This window comes from Heteronotia binoei, chromosome 3 (assembly GCF_032191835.1).
Source record: "Heteronotia binoei isolate CCM8104 ecotype False Entrance Well chromosome 3, APGP_CSIRO_Hbin_v1, whole genome shotgun sequence".
Taxonomy (NCBI): Eukaryota; Metazoa; Chordata; class Lepidosauria; order Squamata; family Gekkonidae; genus Heteronotia; species Heteronotia binoei.
This window is the reverse complement of record NC_083225.1, coordinates 175,941,013-175,963,921: the sequence shown is the minus strand read 5'-3', so window position 1 is coordinate 175,963,921 and position 22,909 is coordinate 175,941,013. Positions and strand designations below refer to the sequence as shown.

Genomic DNA, 22,909 nt, shown 5'->3' with positions numbered 1-22,909 from the left:
CAGGGTGTCTGTTGTGGGGGGAGAAGATATAGGAGTTTGTAAGCTGCTCTGAGTCTCTGATTCAGAGAGAAGGGCGGGGTATAAATCTGCAGTCTTCTTTTTCTTCATTTGCTCCCAGTCCCTGCACACCTGGACTCCCACTTGCTCCAGCAGAAGGAACAGCCAAAAACGGTGGAAGAAGAATAGAACCCACGAATATATGAAATTGCCTTGTGCTGAATCAGACCATTGATCCATCAAAACCAGTAGCATCTCTAGATGGACTGGTGGCTGCTCTCCAAGGTCTTAGGAGGAGGAAAAGGAGGAGGAGGAGGAGGAGGAGGAGGAGGAGGAAGAAGAAGAAGAAGAAGAAGAAGAAGAAGAAGAAGAAGAAGAAGAAGAAGAAGAAGAAGAAGAAGAAGAAGAAGAAGAAGAAGAAGAAGAAGAAGAAGAAGAAGAAGAAGAAGAAGAAGAAGAAGAAGAAGAAGAAGAAGAAGAAGAAGAAGAAGAAGAAGAAGAAGAAGAAGAAGAAGAAGAAGAAGAAGATGATATCGGATTTATATCCCACCCTATACTCTGAGTCTCAGAGCGGTCACAATCTCCTTTACCTTCCTCCCCCACAACATACATACTGTGAGGTGAGTGGGGTTGAGAGAGCTCTTCCAGAAGCTGCCCTTTCAAGGACAGCTCTGCGAGAGCTATGGCTGACCCAAGGCCATACCAGCAGCTGCAAATGGAGGAGTGGGAAATCAAACCATGGTTCTCCCAGATAAGAGTCCACATACTTAACCACTACACCAAAGTGGCTCTCAGGTAGAAGTCTTTCACTTCTATCTGGAGTTGCCAGAGATTGAACCTGAGACCTTCTGCAAGCCATCACTGAGTCATGGATACTCTTTCTGGTTGGACAACCTGGCAACTTTGGCGCTTTCTACACTAGCTATTTAGTTGTGATGTCACACAAGCCAGGCCTCTGCAGATAGGCACAGTGGCAGCTATAGTTCACTATGCTTTGAGAGCAGGAGATGAAGGAAGTTTTTTCTTCAGAGAATATAGGAGTATCGTGGAAGGTGCACTCTTGTGGGAAAAGGCCAGTAAATGCGTGACACTCTGCTTTGCTGTGTGGAGATGCTGGTTAGAAAGAAATAGGTAAAAAAACCCAATGCTTGGAAGTCAAATATTATATCTTCACCAAGATATGACGTATGTAATAAAATGCAATTCATGTATGTAGTATTTTATTCTGTCCTTTCTATATTTGCCATTTGACAGAACTATACGTTCGCTGTAAACCAACAAGTTCTCAGTTGCCAAATAAGCTTCCCTCTTAAGGTGCCATAATAATTAATGATCCAAGCGGAAATGATTGGCAAACAAGCCTTCTTCGCCGAATAAGTTGTAAGTCCAAAGAAGGAAAAAGCGGGACCGGTTTCAGTTCATCCAAACTTCATCAGTCAAAGATTAATATTTCAGCATCTCATGACTTCCAGCTTTTAAAAAAGATCCAACTGTAAAGAACACAAAAACTCCTTTGTACAGCCAAAAACATCTATGACAAAAGCCATACTCACCCAAGCTCCTATACAAAATAACATATTAATGGAAGCACCAGTCCTATCCCGTTCTGGGACTAACGTTCCCTCATTTTATTGCTGATATATGCTTCTCCAAACACGCTATGCAGTCACTACTACATTTATTCTATAGTGACACGTAACACACCTGGTGGTCTAATTACTTCTTAAAGGGGCATTACTATTTTAACCTAAATATAACAAAACGCTAGCATTTATACATTTTATACATTTACAGAAACAGTTTACATATTTTTTTTCATTTACAAAAACAACTTAAGAAATCATAAGAATGCTGAAAGTTCCATTGCCTGATTTAAGCCAAACAGGATCATCGTTTATTTTATTTATTGGATTTATATATAGTTTGAAGATTATAGATCCAGTAACACTCATGATGTAATAAATGCTTTTGGATATCCACCTGGACATATGGGCAAGCCTCAAATTTTTCCAAAACCAAAAATTTAAAGTAATTAGGTAAGTGGCGTGTGTCCATAAAGTGCTGACTGAGAGGAACATAAGCCTTTTGAGCTTTAAGGCGGGACCTATGTTCACAAACACAAGCACGTACTGTTCTAACAGATGAACCTACATAAAGCTTGGAACATCCACATTTTATTAGGTAAATTATCTGTTTGGTCCCAAATGTGGTCCGTGAAGATAATTTCTTTCTAAAATTTGGCAATATCAATTCATCAGTACGCCATGCTAATTCGCACACGGAACAGGATCCTCAAGGATAGTGCCTTTTAAGTTGATTTCTTTGTCCCCCCTGCTGTTTCATGTCTGCACTCACCAGCATGTTTCTAAGGCTTCTTGTTTTCCTTACACCTATTAGTGGTAATTCTTGGGCAGGTGAGTAAGATTAGCCTTCAGGAGTTTTAGCCCTATCCAAATGCATGATAACTTGAACGTTTAACATGAAGGTAATTTACAGAAACGTTCCATGATGATTAGTAAACATATTTGAGAAAGCAAGGGTGAGTAAACAGCCTGTTGTACTGTATTATACTTTATTAGGTTGTCCAGTCAGGATGAAATATTTTTTATATATGTTTTTCAGAGAAATGAGACATACTGAAATGTAGCAATTGATTTTTGACACTACTTACTTCATCATTTGAGAAAATGGTCCCTGGAAGAAGGGCTATTGGACCCAAAATGATTTTGGACCAGTTCTCCAGTTGTTGGACTTTCATTATTATATATAATTCTTTCGGACATTGATCAGAGAACAGTAGGAATAGTGTGTGCTGTGAATGGATATTTTATTGTATGATCTCCTGATTAATGCATATTATGTACATCATTGAAAACACTACAATTAGGATTTGCTAGTAAACAAAGATATCTGTTATATTTTGTGTTTGCATAGAAAGGTGTTCAGTGTTTTTCCACATGACCTGGAGACTGGCAACCGTACCATCGGATTTGTAGTACCTTCGTCTTACTACCAATCTGTACATGGCAACCGGCATGTAACAACTGTTCCCAGGCTGGGTTTTTAAACATAGCTAAAGCATATCAGATGTCTTGGGAATGTCACCCACCTGTGGAGAATTCTTCCTGTCAAGTCCCCCTTTGAGGAGTTCCCAACTCTCTTTGTGTTACACTCCACTAAGGACTGCGTGCCCTTCTGAAGGGTGGCTGCACTTGACTTACTTCATCTGTGTATAAATGTCCATTGTGGCTTGAAACACAGGCAAAAGGCAGATACAAATGCACTCTAAAAATTGATTAAATATATGCCTCATTAAAGAATAAAACCCGCAGCATAAGAAGCCCCACTGGAGTCTTCACTTTGCATTTATGGCAGCTAACCTTTGCCAGAAAAACACTGCTCTCATTTTGGCTTGTACCGAAGGGCGCCACAACTACCACAGCAGTCGGCCTGCATGCATGAGATACAGATTCAGAAAAAAACTCAGGCACAGTCAGTGCAATCCTCTTTGAGAAAGGAAACAGGAATTTGTATGCCAGTTTGATGTAGTGGTTAAGTGTGCGGATTCTTATCTGGGAGAACCGGGTTTGATTCCCCACACTCTCATAGGAGTTGTCCTTGAAAGGGCAGCTGCTGTCAAAGCCCTCTCAGCCCCACCCACCTCACAGGCTGTCCGTTGTGAGGGAGGAAGATAAAGGAGATTGTGAGCCGCACTGAAACTCTGAGATTCAGAGTGGAGGCGGGGTATAAATCCAATATCAAAAAGGAAAAAGGGGGCAATCACAGCACATTGGTCTCCTAGATCCCGGAGCATGATTTATACAAAGAATCACAGAATGATAAGAGTTAGAAGGAACAATATAGGCCATCTAGCCCAACCCCCTGTTCAATGCAGGATCAGCCAAGAGCAGGGGTGTTGAACTCATTTACCACGAGGGCAGGATCTGACACAAATGGGATTTTGTGGGACTGAGCCATGCATGTCATAAAATGTAATACCAGGTAGCAGAGATATAAACTTTATAACATGCTTAAAACTCTTGCAATGTTTTGTTTAAAATGGAAAGGTGGGGGTATAGTGGGATCTGGCAACAGAATTCTTAAAGTAAAACATCAAGAAAAAGCACAAGGATCACAGCAGAAACTAAAAATATAAAATGCTATGAGCCTAGGAAAACATGAAATGGCTGGGCACTGCAAACTTCTCCACAGGATATAATGGAGGACCCAACAGACACTTTCTGATAACCCCCATTTTCTGATAACCCCGAAGTGGGGAGAAGGTCTCCAAATCATGGGATCTTGGGGTGCCTAGCTCCCAGGTGGGGTGCCAAGCTCCCAGGGGGTTCTCCCACTCTGGAGGTCGCCAACCCACCAATCCACAGTGGGCCAGCAGGGGGATCCCCTCCCAATGTTGCTGGTATGATGTAAGTGACATCATCGCACCTGCAATGTCGTGTGCCAGCATCTGGTTTTCCCAGATGCTCTAGCACAGGGGTGTCAAACTCATTTGTTATGAGGGCCAGATCTGACATAAATGAGACCTTGTTGGGCCGGGCCATGTCGGGTTGGGCCAAGCCATGTTGGGCCGGGCCATGTGTGTACCTATTTAAGATTAGGTAGCAGAGATATAAATTTTATAAAGAACACAGACTAACACAATTAAATATTTTTTAAAAAACACCTTAGAACATGCTTAAAACATTAGCACTCATTGGTCTTAAAAGTGCTTTCTTTGTATTTCTCCCATGGGATCCAGGGAACTGGGCAAAGGAAGCTCTGGCTCTTTCCTTCCTTCTCCAGGGGACTGCGAGGGGAGTCTCAGCCAATAGAAAGGAGAGAGGTTTGGCTCAGTAGCTCTGCTGTGTTATTGAGAGAGCCTGGCAAAGCAAGCTATTCCCCCCCCCTTCCTCCCCAAGGGAGGAGCCTGATGACAGCCAGTTGCTTGGGGGCCTGATAGGAGCCCTCCAGGGGCCTGATTCGGCCCCTGAACTGCATGTTTGACACCCCTGCTCTAGCAATTTGGGAGGAATTTCTGGGAAAACTTGTGAGTGATGTCATCATGCCACGCGGAGGCCGTGGGGAACTTGGCAACGCTAGGGGATCCTCTGATCCCAACTGGAGATTGGCAACCTTATTTTCCCATCCAACTCTACGAGAATAGGGTTATGTCAAACACTTTCAAGCAGATGTGAAGAGATTTTATATATAAATGTGAGGCAGTGGTTAGAGCAGTGATATTCATGACACAGGTCATAGAGAGCCACATACCTGTAACTTATTATTTTTGAGTGGTCATCTGTGTAGTCACACATGCCCACCCAACCTTCCGCACTATTGGCATCCCTTCCCTTACTTCACTGCCATTCAAAGTTATTTTCCGCTGGATTTCTGCCTGTCCAACATGACTAAACATATTGAGCCTCTAACTTTGAACCGATAGTTAAATTAGTAAAAACAACTACAAGTAAACCTCTGACAATAGAATCATAGAATTGGAAGGGACCCCCAGGGTCATCTAGTCCAATCCCCTGCACAATGCAGGAACTTCACAAATACCTCCCCCTAAATTCACAGAATCAGCATTGCTGTCAGATGGCCATCTAGCCTCTGTTTAAAAACCTCCAGGGAAGGAGAGCCCACCACCTCCCAAGAAATCCTGTTCTACTTAGGAACCTAATTGTCAGGAAGTTCTTCCTAATGTTGAGACGGAAACTATTTTGATTTCATTTCAACCTGTTTGTTCTGGTCTGACCTTCTGGGGCCACATAAAACAATTCTACACCATCATCTATATGACAGCCCTTCAAGTACTTGAAGATGGTGATCATATCACCTCCCAGTCACCTCCTCTCCAGCCAAAACATGTCCAGCTCCTTCAACCTTTCTTTATAGGACTTGGTCTCCAGACCCCTCACCATCTTCATCGCCCTCCTCTGGAACCATTCCGGGTGGACGTTGTCCTATCATGAAGGGATTTTGAGAGCATCTCTAGGCCTCCAGGATGCTGATAGGGGAAGCATCCTTACATGGACTATCTGACTATTAGCCCCTCAACAACAGTATTGCCTGCTCAGACTGGCAGCAACCCTTCAGATTCTGAGGCAGAGGTCTTTCGTGTTACCCACTCCCTGATCCTTTTTTACTGGAGACTTCCTCTGGAGATGAATGTTCCTTTTAATTTTCATGGCTGACAAGTGTGGATTAGACCACTCACCCAAACATGTGAGACTCATACTATTTATTCCTTTCATTTTTATTTAAAACATTTGATGTAATTTCCCCATCCAAATAGGATTCCCAAGATAGTAAATATGAAAACACTGAAAGATCTGAACATGAAAACAGCATTTAAAATACAATTTCAAATAATTCAATAAAAGAATGTAAACACATAAAACCCAAACATCACAACCAGGGAGGAGGGACAATAACTGCTACTGGGGGGTATGCCAGGTGAGAAAAGTCTTCACCTGATAGTAGAAGACAACAATAGAGGGAGATAGACAACTCTTCCTGGGAAGATTCAATAACATTGAGGAGCAGTAGATTCAGGAAGGACAACAAGAAATACTTCTTTACACAGAGAATGATTAAAAAGTTGAATTCAATGCCAGAGGATGTAGTGATGGCCACAGAAATAGCATAGCCAGCTTCAAGAGGGGATTTGATAAACATATGGAGCAGAGGTCCATCCGTGGCTATTAGCCACAGCATATTGTTGGAACTCTCTGTCAGGTGCAAGTGATGTTCTGTGTTCTTGGTGCTTGGGAGGGGCAACAGTGGGAGGGCTTCTAGTGTCCTGGCCCCACTGATGGACCTCCTGATGGCACCTGGCTTTTTTGGCCACTGTGTGACACAGAGTGTTGGACTGGATGGACCATTGGCCTCATCCAACATGGCTTCTCTTATGTTTTTATGTTCTTATAGCCTTAAAAGGGCATTAGATTCATGGAGAATAGGTCTATCAATGGCTACTAGCCATGGTGACTGAGGGGAACCTTGACATTCAGCAGCAGTTAACCTCTCAATCCCAGTGACAGGAGACCACATGAAGGGAAAGCCTTGGTCTATCTGCCCTGTTGTTGGTCCTCCACAGGAACTGGCTAGACACTGTGTGAGACAGGGTGCTGGACTAGATGGCCACTGGTCTGACCCAGCAGGGCTCTTCTTATGTGAAGGAGTTCTAACATGTTGACACCACAGCTAAGAAGGCTCTTGCTTGGGTTATCAACCATCTAGATTCACATGGCAGAGACAACTGAAGGAGATGACCAGAGTTGACAGGTAGCTTAATACTAGGTCAGACCATTGGTCTCTCAAGACCAGAGGTCTTTCTATCGCCTGATCCTTTTGCCTGGAGACGCCAGAGACTGAACATGGGGAAAAAAGAAGATGCCCCCCATTACATTCCTCTATGACTTTGTCTAACCCTTTTTATAAAGAAACCTTTAAACTAACAGCCCATCACCACATCTTGCAGCAGTGAATTAACATGCTGACCAGGGGCATTTCTTTTGTTCATTATGGACCAGCTGCTGCTCAGTTTGCTTGGACAATCCTGAGTTTAAAGCTGTTTCTTCTTTTTTTTTTGCTTGATAGCAAAGAATCCCCCCCCCCCACATCTTTTCTTTGCTTAATTGCAAAGATTAGATATATAGTATATAATTTTTTGGGGGGGGGCCCTAGATAAATCACACATAACAACTATATTTTGATTCTCTTTATATATATATATATATATATATATATATATATATATATATATATATATATGGATTATTTTGTAGTTCTGAGCACCTAATGAATCTTTGTTCCTATCCATGTACAGAAAACACACACAACCTGACAGGACATGAATGGGCAGGATATTGCTTTTCTCCTGTGTAGGCTGGTCACATTCCTGCAACATCAGTCTGAAAACGAACAAGAGGGAGGGACAAGTTATCTGGTTTCTCTTCAGATCGCATAAATCTTATCTTAATCATGTAAATAGCATAATAAAATGAATATCTGTTGGTTTATGTTTTCGTAGAGAAAATTTTTGCAGCAGAAAAATAGTGATAACTGAAATCAGCATGATGTATCTCAAAAGCTAATGGTTGAAATCTAGATTGGAGGCCAGTGGCACCTTAAAAACCAACAAGGCGGTGGTTTTTTGTAGGTCTCTAAGCTGCTACATGACTCGAATCTAGCTGCTCTGCAGACCAGCACAGCTAATTTCTGGAACTGTTGATATCTAGGCTGTCAAAAAATGGCCAACATTTCCAGAAATGTGTAGGCATTGAAAATTTGAGATGATTATGATGATGATGACTGATGGTGATGACGACAACGATCAGGGCTTTTTTGTGGCAGGAACTCCTTTGCATTTTAGGTCACACCCTCATGATCTAGCCAATTCTCCAAGGGCTTACAGGGCCTATTGTAAGCTCTTGGAGGACTGGCTACATCACGGGGTGTGGCCTAATATGCAAAGGAGTTCCTGCCACAAAAAAGCCCTGATGATGATGATTTATTAGGCTTGATGAAGCCTCATCCTGGCTGAAGCCAGACTCTTGGCGATGTACAATGGTGATTAAAATACATAAATCAATCAATACAACCAATGAAGAAGAAGATGAAGAAGATATTGGATTTATATCCCGCCCTCCACTCCGAAGAGTCTCAGAGCGGCTCACAATCTCCTTTACCTTCTTCCCCCACAACAGACACCCTGTGAGGTAGATGAAGATATTGGATTTATATCCCGCCCTCTACTCCGGAGAGTCTCAGAGCGGCACACAATCTCCTTTACCTTCTTCCCCCACAACAGACGCCCTGTGAGGTGGATGAAGATATTGGATTTATATCCCGCCCTCCACTCCGAAGAGTCTCAGAGCGGCTCACAATCTCCTTTACCTTCCTCCCCCACAACAGACACCCTGTGAGGTAGATGAAGATATTGGATTTACATCCCGCCCTCCACTCCGAAGAGTCTCAGAGCGGCTCACAATCTCCTTTACCTTCCTCCCCCACAACAGACACCCTGTGAGGTAGATGAAGATATTGGATTTATATCCCGCCCTCCACTCCGAAGAGTCTCAGAGCGGCTCACAATCTCCTTTACCTTCCTCCCCCACCACAGACACCCTGTGAGGTGGGTGGGGCTGAGAGAGCTCTCACAGCACTGCCCTTTCAAGGACAATCTCTGCCAGAGCTATGGCTGACCCAAGGCCATTCCAGCAGAACTAAAAACCCTGATGGCATCCTGTTAAAGTGCTACTATTCCTGCTTTCCGGACACTGCACCGGGGAGGCAAGGGGATCCTCCTCAAGGAGGGGAGGGGAGAGATGCCAGCTCAGCAACCATTGCTGTCCTCAGGCAAAAGCCTGGTGGATGAAAGTTATTGTGAGAATAAAACGAGTTAACCCTATTTGTTTATTAGTTTCCTTCTTTTATAGTCCACCTTTCTCTTTGAGACTCAAGTCAGATTACAGAACCCACTGAAAAATCAAACTTAACATGATGCTGGAGTTTGGCAATTAGAGCTCCAAATGTGGTGTTTAGTCCTAAATCCATGTGGAGAGGGAGGAGGAAAACAGGGATATGGGGCAGGGGTGGAATTCTAGCAGGAGCTCCTTTGCATACACCCCTGATGCAGCCAATCTTCCAAGAGCCTCTCTTGGGCTGTGATCACACATGCTAAATAATGCAGTTTCAATCCACTTTTATTGCACTTTCCAACTGGGTTTTATTGTGTGAACTGGCAAAATCCAGTTGGAAAGTTCACTGAAAGTGGATTGAAACTGCATTATTTAGCATGTGTGATTTCAGTCTTGGAAGATTGTCTGCATCAGGGGTGTGTAACCTAATATGCAAAGGAGCTCCTGCTGGAATTCCACCCCTGATCTGGGGGTAAAACCAGATCTCAATTCTGTTTTGGGAAGTTGCTGAAGATTGGGAGGGGCAGAAGGTGGGGAGTGGCAAATTTGAGTAAGGGAGGGAGCTCAGTGGGGATTTGATGCCTTAGAGTCGACTCTTTGAAACAACCATTTCCTCCAGGGGAATTTATCTATGTAGTCTGGAGATAGGTTTTCATTCCAGGAGAACTCAAGGCCTGCCTTGAGATTGGTAACCCTAATCTGGATTATAGTGCTGGGAAAAAGGATGGACGATCACTCTAAACTGCAGAGTCTGCGTTGTGAGCTACTGACGTTAAAGTTGTGAGCTACTGCATAAATTAGTTTCCTCTGCGGCCATTTTTCCTGAGCTAAAAATGTGTGAGCTGTCTCACACTAATTCATTTTAGAGGGAACTCTGGATCACCCGCATTTTTTTGGTTATGATTGTTGTTTTGAGATGTTTTTTGCTTTTGTTGTTGCTTTTTAAAAAGATAACGATCAGCCCAACTATAACTATCAGCTTTTTAAAAAGCTAACTATCAGCCCAAACCGCTGCTTTTGACGATTTAGGGGGAGTCTTTGTGAAAAAGAGTATTTAACCCTTTCCACTCATGTGTCTACCATGATTTAAATATAAACTACATTGAGCTCCACTAGGGGAAAGAGATCGGGGACTATTTAAATTAAGGAGGAGGCATGGAAGGAAAGGTTTAAATGTTCCCTCACTCCATTACTTATTCCACATTAGGGATGCCAACTTCCAGGTGGGACTTGAGGATCCCCGGAATCATGCCTCATCAACAAACTACAGAAATCAGTCCCACTGGGAAAAATGGATGCTTTGGAGGGTGGACTCTATGGCATTGTACCCCACTGAGGTCCCTAACCTCCCCAGGCTCCATCCTGTATGACTTGGGTGACTCCTTCTTTGTTATGTACTGGTGCTTAGTTGCCCTGAGTCTTGTGAGAGGATAGTGTTAGCTGCTCTCAAAAGAACTCTCTCTCTTTCATGTTTGTTAGTAGAGCATTTCTTCAAAGCCTTAGTTGTTTCTTCTCCCCATTGGAGGCAAGATGCAAGTCCGCTTGGTTCATCCAAATCTTTGGGATAGCTTAACTGGGAGAGCCAGTTTGGCGTAGTGGTTAAGTGTGCGGACTCTTATCTGGGAGAACCGGGTTTGATTCCCCACTCCTCCACTTGCACCTGCTGACATGGCCTTGGGTCAGCCATCGCTCTCGCAGGAGTTGTCCTTGAAAGGGCAACTGCTGTGAGAGCCCTCTCAGCCCCACCCACCTCACAGGGTGTCTGTTGTGGGGAGAGAAGACATAGGAGACTGTGAGCCACTGTGAGCCACTCTGATTCAGACAGAAGGGCAGGGTATAAATCTGCGGTCTTCTTCATGATAATTTTACTCACAGATAATTTTACTTCTTCTTCATGATAATTTTACTCACAGCCAGCGTTTAGGCTATAAGGTAGTTTTAGTCATTCCTGTGGCCTCGATATCTGGCTACATTTCACTCTGTGTGTGTACACCCAAGGCCGAAGCTAAGCCTACATTTGCTGTAATTTTGATGCTTTAGTAAAGATCTTCTTGTGAGTAAACCCAGATCTCTCATATTGTTTGTTTGGAACTTCTAAGAACCTATGGAACTCTGGTCAGAGTCCATAACATATCCCCAAATTTCCAGGAGTTTCCCAACCTGGCAACCCTACCCTACAACCTCTACCAGTGGCCAGGGAGACCTGGCAACCCCATCCCTGATCTTCATCGGGGCTGTTTCACATCTTCGTTGAGGCGATCACACCCATCCACCTATGTCCTAACAGGTACTGACCTTTCTTTTCCTGACGCAGGAACCACACGTGAACCCGAGAAGCCCATTGATGACTTGGATGAAGCAAAGGATGGCTTCGAGCATCCCAATCGCCAAGAGGAGGGAAAACAGGACCACGTTCCAAAGGATGATGTTTTCCGGCTTTTTGCAAATGCTCCATGTGGTCTGGTTAAACAAATAGTTATCCCTACAAAAGGGAGAAAGTTAAACTGGGTTTCATTATGCATATGCTTAAATGCCATCAAGCTGCCACCCATTTGTGGTGACCCGAGCAAAGGGCTTTCAAGACACAGAGGTGATTTCTCCAATTCCAAAAAACCTTTATTGGCATAACAATTTTTTTTAAAAGTAGCAGTACAAATCAGCCTATATGCCAACAAGGAGAAACCATCAAAGTACAACAATTTGGAACATTAGGTGTAGTAATAATGATAGGACAATGTGATAAAAGTTTGGAACAGCAATCTCAAATATTACAATAATTAAAAAGGTTATAGTAAAAAGTTTAACTATCTAAAGAGGAATCACAGATACACCTTATTTCTCTCACTCACTCTTCCCGCCCTTTCCTCTTCCCTCTTTTCTTTCCACTAGCAAGAACTCAATGCCTCTATCGGTCGCAGTCTTAGAGAGTTGAAAAAGAGAACTAATCAAATGTGAATGTAGCTGAGTAAACAGCAGGCAGTTTAAGAGGATATGCTGAACAGAGTCAGATTCTTTACAGAGACTTCTGCAGAGTCTTTCCTCATAGGGGATACCCTTGTATCTGCCTGTAACCACAGCCGAAGGAAATATGTTCAGTCTGGCCAGCATAAATGCTCTGCATTGAGAAGGTATTGTTAAGCTTGAAAAGTACTGAGCCATAGAGTTTGTGGGAAGGCAAGACCCAGGAAATGGGGGGAACAAGTCCCCTCTGCTCCAGCTTTTATTACTTGTAAATCAATGTCCTGGATTCTCCTTTGTTCAGAATATATAGATTTCATTGGAGTTGGTGATTTCTCATTACTTTCCTCTGCAGAGTCTGTCGTGGTGGTTTGTCATCCAAGTACTGAGCCTACTTAGTTTCTGAGATCTGACAAGATAGGGCTATACCATGCCTCCTTCCCTCTGGGTTTGATTAGAACACTTCGTTTTTAAAAATCCATCACCCACTGGATTTTGGACATTTCTTCATGAGTCTGTTTGGAGTATGCTTCCAGAATGGAACAAGGTAGGCCCAGAGCACTGATTCATACAGGAAAACAACACTTTCTTTGAAGGTGTATACTTGGAGCTCACAGAAGCCTATAGTTTATTTAATGTATTTATCAAGGAGCTTAATGAGTACTGTTGCTACATATGCCAGCACAAAGTACTAAATCATCCAAATTTGTTTAATACCATCCAATAAAGGAAGCATTCATATCCATGACAAAAGGAAAACTATACTTGTATCTTCCAAGATTACACTTGAAAAAAGATAAAAAGGTTCGCACAGGACACCATGAACAAGGAGAGAGACACAACTCAAGGTTTAGATACTGCCAGGGCTTTTTTTTTTTTAGAAAAAGCCCAGTAGAAACTCATTTGCATATTAGATCACACCTCTGACCACCATTGTTTTGCACTGGGTTTTTTGTAGAAAATGCCTAGCAGGAACTCATTTGCATATTAGACCACACACCCTGATTGCCAAGGCAGCTGGAACTACGTTCCTGTGCATTCCTGCTAAAAAAATAAAGCCCTGGATTCTGCAACAAGTGTCAACAAGGATGCATTGGGTGAAACACTTGAATCTGCAAGCTCTTGTAGGCAAGGAAAGATCTCTGCCCTCTTTGAAAGAATCTGCAGGGCCAACAGTTAACTCTGAAATTTTCTAATTCTAAAGAGAACTTTGGACAGTTTGATAATCTTGCAGATTGTGCCCTTTTGTCCCAGAACTCCTGAAGATTGATGCAAGTTGCTTTACGCTGACCAGTGCAGAGATTTAGCATGTCCCACAGGTGAGATTCCTTCCACTTTGTTCCCTTGCCACCAAAACATTCCATCACTTTCCTCATTCACTCCTTGCACACCTGGACAGCCAAAAAGCTGGGGAAAGGTGGAACCCATGAACATATGAAATTGCCTTATATTGAATCAGAGCACTGATCCATCCAAGTCACTATCATCTCTAGACAGACTGTCAGCAGCTCTCCAAGGTCTTAGGTAGAGGTCTTTCACTTACCATCAGACTGGAGAAGTTGGGATTGAACCTGGGACCTTCTGCATGCCAACCACATGCTCTTCCACTCAGCCATGGCCCTTCCCTATTGGTTGGCCAACCTGGCAACTATAGCCTTTCTGCCTATGGAGTCTACCTGAGCACAGGCTACATAGTAGGCCTCAGTTCTACTCACATGAAGGTGTTGTTCCTGAAAGGGTAAATGTATACCTCGTCGCCAATATCACAAAGAGGACCATTAATCAACCCCAAGGACGAGATGATCACGCAGTACACACTGCCGGAGGCTCCCAACACAGCAAAGAGGACAGGAAGCAGCATCTAGAAGGGGGGAAAAGGCCAGTCTCTTAGCCTTATTAGGAATCTGGAAAGAAAGAAGTGATGGGGGAGGGAGGGATCTGGAGCACAGATATGGTGGGAAAGAGTTAAGCTTTCCTCCAGCACCAGCACCAGCACCACCACCTGCTACTTCTTGGCTCCAAACAATCCTCTCCGGAAACTGCATGTCATTTACAAAACAGAAGCTGGGGTTCTGTTTCTCAGAACATTGAAGGCAAAAGAATTATACCCAACAGGTTGCTTGGGGCTACTCAGGGATCTATAAAGCGGAACTGATAAGGACTTGTTGAAAAAAAAACATTGAAAAAACATCTCTGGTAGGGCTCTGGGTTGGGAAATGCCTGGCAATTTGAAGGGTGGAACATATGAACATATATGAACATATGAAACTGCTTTATACTGAATCAGACCCTGGGTCCATCAAAGTCAGTATTGTCTACTCAGACTGGCAGCGGCTCTCCAGGGCCTCAAGCTGAGGTTTTTCATGCCTATTTGCCTGGGCCTTCTTAGTTGGAGATGCGAAGTACTGAGCCTGGGACCTTCTGCTTACCAAGCAGATGCTCTACCACTGAGCCACCGTCCCTCCCCAAGTGGAGTTGAGAAGGGCAGCATTTGGGGGGGGGGGGAAGGAATGCCATAGAGTCCATCTTCCAAAGCAGCCATTTTCTCCAGGTGAACTGACCTCTGTCACTTGGAGATTAGTTGTAATAGCAGGAGACCTCCACCCATGACCCTGAGGTTGGCAACCCTAACCTCTGGAGAGGAATCCAAGCAGCCTCTGGGCTGGTTTACTGTTCGGAGAGGTGGCTCTAGACAAGTGTCAAATGCCCTTTTCAGACATTACATCCTGGCAGACCAGGAGACTAGCAACCACACATAGATTCCTCCAATGTGTACAACTGCTATGTTGACTGAACAGGGAAACATTAATACTTTGCACATGCACAGACCTTTGGTACACATGAACCGGCCATGGGCAGCAGGCATTCCCAATCTGTGCAGTTGTCATACTTGTCACACTCCCAGTAGGCTTGAATGCAAGGGCTCACTGCAGGCTTACAAGGCTCTTTTTTGTAAGCTCTTGGAGGACTGGCTACATCAGCCTGCCTCTGATTGGCACTGCCTTTGCATATTAGGCTACACCCCCCCACCCAATGTAGCTAATCCTCCAAGAGCTGTAGCTAATCCTCCAAGAGCTTACAGGCCTCTTAGTACAGGGCCTACTGTAAGCTCCAGGAGGATTGGCTACATCAGGGGTGTGTGGCCTAATATGCAAAAGAGTTCCTGCTACAAAAAAAAGCCCTGCGTTGCATATCTTACCCCCACCTACAATTTAAGAACTGATTCCCCTGGTAAAGGAGTGAAGCTGCTTACTCCGCATCTGTTACCGCAACAGCCTTCTCCACCAGCACCCAGCATCATAAATGCTGGCAAGAGTATCTGAAAAAGAGAAGAAAAGTTTGTGTGTACATTTGTTCCTCACTTTTTAGCAATTTGATCCAAAGCTGGGGAGGGGGGTTCCTACAAATGCACTCAATGAAGTTAGGAGTGAACCCAATGCTATTTTCTCAGCTGCTGTCATGCTTCTTCTTTATTAAGGTAACAGTTACCCCTGGGGAAATCTTTCTCTCCCAACCAGAAACAGGAAGTTGGAACATGACAAAGGAAGTGACTTCAGAATGAGCACAGTTGTAATATTCAAGCAAGGGAAATGAAGGTAGGATTGGTGCTCCTGTGTTCTCCAGGCGATAAGTTCTAGAGCAACTAGTTCCGCAGGATTTTGTAGCAGTTCAGACGGAATGAGAAAAAAATAATAAATTATGACAGGTACTTATTGTCTAGTGCCTGTAACATTGTCAACACTTCTACTTAGGCCAATTCCCAGGACAGTTTTGTAACTGCTTTTAAATACTTTCTGGGAAAAGGATGAATGCCAAAAGTACATCTACTGTTTTTTTAAAAAAAAATAAGGATCCAGACAGCCTGCCTGATTCATAACAGCTCCAGGTTGGGAAATACCTGGATATTTGGTGGATGGAGCCTGAGAAGATGGTGTTTAGGAGGGAAGGGGGGGGGGGGTTCAGTAGGGTATAATGTTATACAGTCCACCTTCCAAAGCAGCTATCTATCATCTAGAGATCAGTTGTAATCCCAGGAGATCTCTGTCATATTAGCTGGATCAGGCCCAGGTTCCTCCCAATTCAGAATCTTTCACAAGAATCCAACCAGCTGCTCTGTGACCAATCAGAAACGGAATAGTCTGTTATGATTGCCAGACACCCCCCTCTGGGTGAGGTTTTCTCCACGTTAGTGGACTCCTCCCCACTGCTGGCCACCTGGCCAGTGTGTGTGTGTGGGGGGGAGCCCTACCCACATTTGCCCTGAAGCACAATGCAATGATGTCACCTGCCAATGTTTCATGGCTATGCTCTAGGTTTTGGGCAAAACTCTATAGTGAATTTAGGTTCAAAACCATAGAGTTTTGCCTGAAACCTAGAGTGACACCTTGTGATGCCAGTTTGGTGTAGAGCCAGTTTGGTGTAGTGGTTAAGTGTGCGAACTCTTATCTGGGAGAACCGGGTTTGATTCCCCACTCCTCCACTTGCACCTGCTAGCATGGCCTTGGGTCAGCCATAGCTCTGGCAGAGGTTGTCCTTGAAAGGGCAGCTGCTGTGAGAGTCCTCTCCAGCCCCACCCACCTCACAGGGTGTTTGTTGTGGGGGAGGAAGGTAAAGGAGATTGTGAGCCGCTCTGAGACTCTTCGGAGTGGAGGGCGGGATATAAATCCAATATCTTCTTCTTCATCTTCTTCTGGGAAGAAGACCTCTGAAAGGACCTGGGAGCTCCCCACCGGATCCATAGTAGGACCTGGTAACCCTAACCAGGTCCTTCTGCCTTCTGCCCACCTTGGGGTGACCATTCTAATGTCAACCCAGTTCCAAATAAATTGGTACCTGCCACATATGAAACCATTCCTGGGATTCCTCCTACACAATATCCATTTGCTTTCTTGTCTATCCTTATTCCAAGGGCATTTGCCAGCCGGAATGGACATGCCTCGTTTTCTATTTTCTTGTTTTGAAGTGCTGGTGATCTTTTGCCAGTTGTGGTTAAAATGGAGCTCTGTCAGAAAGCCATGGTAATGAAGAGGAGATGTTCTTGAGATTCACTCAGTGTATTCAGGATGGGAGCTTGCCATTCAACTTCCTGATTGACCCAGAAATTAGAAGCACGAGTTAAGGCTGATGGACTGAGCCATTTCCCCTTTATTTTTATTTTTTAAAAACACAGTACTTTATTGAATGGAGAAACATATGGAGCAGAGGTCCATCAGTCAATCAATCAATCAATCAATCAATCAATTTTTATTTGTATCCCGCCCTCCCCGCTGAGGCAGGCTCAGGGCGGCTAACAACACAAGTCAATAATGTACATTGTACAATATTTAACAATAAAATACAATACAACAATTTAATTAAAACTCTATTAAAATTCTAAAAACAATAAAATTAACTAATATGTTGGTGCTATTATACAGATGGTAAGCTTGCTCAGCAGTCTTTCTTTTGGTTGGTGAAGGCCATTTGGAAAAGGATGGTCTTGCAGGCCCTGCGGAACTGTTCAAAGTCCCGCAGGGCCCGCATATCCTCCGGAAGCTGGTTCCATAGGCGTGGAGCCACAGCAGAGAAAGCCCGAGTGCGGGTACTCTATAGCTTTACTTCTTTTGGCCCGGGAATAGTCAGCAGGTTCTTCCCTATTAGCCACTGCGTATTGTTGGAACTCTCTGTCTGGGGCAGTGATGCTCTGTATTCTTGGTGCTTGGCGGGGGGGCAACAGCGGGAGGGCTTCTGGTGTCCTGGTTCCACTGATGGACCTCCTGATGGCACCTGGGTTTTTTGGCCACTGTGTGAAAGAGAGTGTTGGACTGGATGGGCAATTGGCCTGATCCAACATGGCTTCTCTTATGTTCTTATGTTCTCTTATGTTCTTTATATGTGTTTTATATGCTATCACTGAGCTTCTTCATCATTCACATTTGAGGAATAGATCCAGAGGAGTTAACCATGTTAGTCTGTTGTTGCAAAATAGTAAAGAGTCTAGTAGCGTCTTTAAGACTAACAAATCGTATTGTAGCATAAGCTTCCAAGAATCACAGCTCTCTTTGTTAGATGCAATCTGATGAAGAGAGCTGTGTTTCTCAAAAATTTGTGCTACAATAAAATTTGTTAGTCTTAAAGGTGCTACTGGACTCTTTACATTTGAAGAAGGTTTCGTTCATTAACTATCTATTTAAAATCTTGAACTGATAGATGAACATTTTTCAGAAAGTTCACGTATTACCAAAAACCCCACAATTACCTCATTTAAAAAACAGTATTCATTGTTAGAAGAAAAGATCACTTGAATCTTTTCTCATGCATTCCTTCTTGCAGAGTCACCCTAGACCCAAAAGGATCTTTTGAAAAAAAATGTGCCTTTGATTTTCAGACACCAGTTTTTCTCTTGATTAAAATTAGACACCAACTATTTATCACAAAAATAAAGGTTGCAATTTAAGAACACTTCAGTGGGAGTAAATCCCATTGAATAAAATGGGACTTCCCAAAATTAGGGTAGGGTTGCCAGGCTGCAATCAGCAGCCCCCAGAGGAACTGGAAGTGGGATCTAGTGTGCCAACATACGTACTATTCTACTCAACTATTTTGCATAAACTCTATGGTTACCATAGACTTTTTGTGAAATGCTAGAGTATCCCCATGTATATCTACAGCCAACCCTTAAAAAAAAAAAGGTAAAGGTAGTCCCCTGTGCAAGCACCAGTCGTTTCCAGCTCTGGGGTGACGTTGCTTTCACAAGATTTTCACGCCAGACTTTTTTTATGGGGTGGTTTGCCATTGCCTTCCCCAGTCATCTACACTTTCCCCCCAGCAAGCTGGGTACTCATTTTACTGACCTCGGAAGGATGGAAGGCTGAGTCAACCTGGAGCCGGCTACCTGAACCCAGCTTCCGCTGGGATTGAATTCAGGTCATGAGCAGAGTTTAGGACTACAAATTGTGAGGCAGAGATGTAAAGAGAAACTGCCGGTGCAAATGCTCATAATTTGTTTTGGAGGAGAAGCACACCCTTTCATCACAATGCTATTTTGTAGGTCAGTTAACTATTTTATTTATTTATTTAGTAGCCTTATATTCCGCCCTTTCCCATAACGGGCTCAGGGCAGACCATAACATACATTGGACAATAAAAACCTACAATTCAAATTTAAAACAATACAATAAAACCAAAACAGTAGAAGAGTAAAGCAGAATAAAGGGCATCATTGGCGGAAAGTGCACATTTCACAAAGTACAACCATTTTTGCTCCAAAAAGAAGTGATGGTGTTAATAATCAGATTCAGCACCACAAGAAGGCTATAAAGCATGATGTCACAACAAGGGAGGCCGATTGATGGAATAGTTGGTAGAACAGGATGCCTAGTGCCCGGTTTAGAAGATCAATAGGTGCTCCTCCTCTCTCACTGTTCTTTGTGTACAAGTATGACGCATGTCACTGACCTTAGGCTGTTTTTATTTAGATCTTTACACAAAATGTCCTGTTCTGAAAAAGAGCATAGAGGCACGCCTCTTTTGCTTACATCTTTTTCTTTGTTGCAGCTATTTCCTTCCAAAGTGACATATATAATAATGATACATTTTCTCTGTAGAATTCCAAGTTTATTAGCTTTTGCCCCTTAAAAGGCCGAAGTAAAATATTTATGAGTTGTTTATTAAAAGCCAAACAAACAAAAATGAATGAATACAAAGATGGGCATATGAAACCGTCTTATACTCAGGGGTGGAATTCTAGCAGGAGCTCCTTTGCATATTAGGACACACACCCTTGATGTAGCCAATCCTCCAAGAGCTTACAAGGTTCTGTTTTGTAGGAGCCTGGAGGATTGGCTAATCAAGGGTGTGTGGCCTAATATGCAAAGGAGCTCCTGCTAGAATTCCACCCTTGCTTATACTGAATCAGACCATTGGTCCATCAGGGTCTGTGCTGTCTAGTCAGGCTCTCCAGGGACTCAGGTAGAAGTCTTTCACATCACCTGCTGCCTGCTCCTTTTTAACTGGAGACGCTGGGACCTTTTGCCTGCCAAACAAATGCTCTACCACAGTCCCTCCCCATGGGTCTCAAGTTCAGTCTCCAATCAAAAGTGTTTTCAGCTTCCTGACAGAGCAGTTCCTCAGGGAAACACGCTTCCTGAGGAGGTGGCGGGCTCTCCTTCTTTGGAGATTTTTAAACATAGGCTAGATGGCCATCTGACAACAATGCTGATTCTGTGAACTTAGACAGATCGTGAGAAGGAGGGCAGGAAGGGTTGCATCAGTGCTTAGTTCTTGTGGCCCTTTCTTACACACCCAGGGAAATGGTGATCACTACTTTGGATTCAGGCAGCAATTTTTCTCCAGGCCAGTTTGGCCAGGAATCCTGGAGGGTTTTTGCCATCTTCTGAGCATGGAACAGGGGTCACTGGGTTGTATGTGTGTGGGGTAAGATATTTGTGGCTTTCCTGCGTTGTGCAAAGGGTTGATGACTGTGGAGATCCCTTCTAACTTTATGATTCTAGGATTAATAGTTATTCTGTCCTTGGCCAAGGGGAATTTACAAGAGATGATAGGTTTCTGTTCTGTTCTGTTTTGGTATCAGGTGCTGTGGAGTTATGAGAATACCATAAGCGCTGGCCCTAGACTGTCTGGCACCCTAGGCAAGGTTAACTTCTGGCACCCCCTCTGCACTGATAACATCACCAAGTCACAGCGGGAGCACCCAATTAGGTGCCCCCAGAAGGCTGGCACCCTAGGCAGTCACCTAGTTTGCCTATTGGTAGGGCCAGCCCTGAATACCATTTGAGAGGCATTCTTGAAACAGCTTCACAGAAATACCAAAACACTTGCCGTATAAGTTCCAAGTTTGTTGAGTCAGAGGGCAGTTCGGGAATTTTGATAAAGGGTAGTTGCCACCACCACAAAATGGCTCCCACTCAAGCCAGGATTAATCACCAAGTGGATGCTATGGTGGACAATCGCAAACTCTTGAAGATTCTAAGCTAAGCATCCTCTTATGATGGAGGCAGCTATGTAGGGATGTGTGCTTCCTGTAGACCCAAAGGTGATGCCTCTCAGGTCTTCTGAAGCATCTCCTTCTCCAATAGGAAAGGAAAGACAGAACTGGCCCTTTACTTCAAGAAAGGGATTCTTGGGGAAAAGCAGGTGAGTACCAGGAAATACATTAGTGAGTACCTTACTGCTCTCAGATGCTCTGTTGGGAACCACTGACATACAGCGACCAGGGAAATCTTGTCTTACCAGTATTCCAGCTCCCAGAATGCCATGGAAAAACCAGACCAAGTCAGTGATCCTGTCAGCTTCTAGCACTTGTCCGTTAGGGAAGTAGAGGAGAAGATTAGAGACAATCGCACAGATAGAGAGAGAGAACAAGGAAATCCCAATACATCTGGAGCATTTGCCTGTAGACATCATGTATCACCCCCTGGAAAGTAAATGGGGAATAAAAACAAGAGAAAACATGAACTGAGTGTATAGCCTAAAAGCAAACATAGGGCTTCAGAAACTGGTGAATGCCTTTTTGAAAAAAATTGGGAAAGGACTATGTATGAGTAACACAAAGCTTTTCTGCAAATGTGAGCAGTATCTTATTGCAGTTACAATATTTTTATCCCTTTTAGCTTTATACTAGGCAGCTAACAGAAAGCTTTAAAGCAAACCACTGGATGAAAGATAATACATGTACCACAAAAATCCATTAAACATCAAACAACCGCAAAACATACCAGCCTCCCCCTCTCCCCCAACAAAATTACTGTTAGACAAGAAGAAAATGCATAACAGCAGCAGATGCCTTTACTAGGAGCAAGAATCACTTTTAGAGCATGGGCCCTGATGCGGAAACCCCCTCAGAGAAAGCATGAAATGGTCCTCCAAGGTGTCCCACACTCTTGGCATCCCTGTTGAAAAGTCTCTAGCTCACAGGACCATCTAATGGCTTTCTACTGGGAATGAAGCACAAATAGGGTTGCCAGCCTCCAGATGCTCTGTTCTCCTGGAATTACAACTGATCTCCAAAGTGCAGAGATCAGTTCCCCTGGAAGAAACGGCAGCTTTGAAGGGTGGACTGTACAGCTTCACATTCTAAGCTTGCCAGGTCCGATTCAAGAAATATCTGGGGAATTTAAAGGGACTGCTCACCTTTTAAATGCCTTTCCTCCACTGGAAATAATCCCCTGGTATGGAGGCCCTCTCCCCATTTCGGGGTCATCAGAAAGCAGGGAAGGGGAAGGGAAATGTCTGCTGGGCACTCCGTTATTCCCAATGGAGACCAATTCCCATAGGGTATAATGGATAATTGAGCCATGGGAATCTGGGGAGGCCCTGTTTTTTGAGGTAGAGGCACCAAATTTTCAGCATGCTGAGACACCTTGGACCAATCACAGTTCTCGCAGAGCTGTTCTCTCAAGAGAAATTCTCTCAGAGCTCTTTCAGCCCCACCTTCCTCACAGTTGTGGGGAGAGGAAGGGATGAAGAGTGTAAGTCACTCTGAGACACTGATGAGAGAGCCAGTTTGGTGTAGTGGTTAAGTGTGTTAG

At 43.8% G+C, this 22,909-nt stretch overlaps 1 protein-coding gene across 1 annotated transcript; it reads right to left on the bottom strand.

The window, feature by feature from the left end:
- Positions 1–7,779: 7,779 nt before the first annotated feature.
- Positions 7,780–21,790, bottom strand: LOC132569006 (transmembrane 4 L6 family member 1-like). The gene is made up of 5 exons (XM_060235191.1): positions 21,612–21,790; positions 15,634–15,699; positions 14,096–14,241; positions 11,718–11,904; positions 7,780–7,913 (listed from the first exon to the last, which is right to left on the bottom strand). Exons 1-5 carry the CDS (start codon positions 21,783–21,785, stop codon positions 7,893–7,895), a joined length of 594 nt encoding a protein of 197 aa, XP_060091174.1. The 5' UTR covers positions 21,786–21,790; the 3' UTR covers positions 7,780–7,892.
- Positions 21,791–22,909: the final 1,119 nt, after the last annotated feature.

Excerpts from the sequence above, each read along its gene's own strand:
- LOC132569006 (XM_060235191.1), bottom strand. The coding sequence starts at position 21,785 with ATGATGTCTACAGGCAAATGCTCCAGATGTATTGGGATTTCCTTGTTC. Across the intron at positions 15,700-21,611 it reads TTCTGGGAGCTGGAATACTG|ATACTCTTGCCAGCATTTAT; the intron begins GTAAGACAAGAT and ends TCTCTTTTTCAG. Across the intron at positions 14,242-15,633 it reads GTTGCGGTAACAGATGCGGA|ATGCTGCTTCCTGTCCTCTT; the intron begins GTAAGCAGCTTC and ends CCCCCCTTCTAG.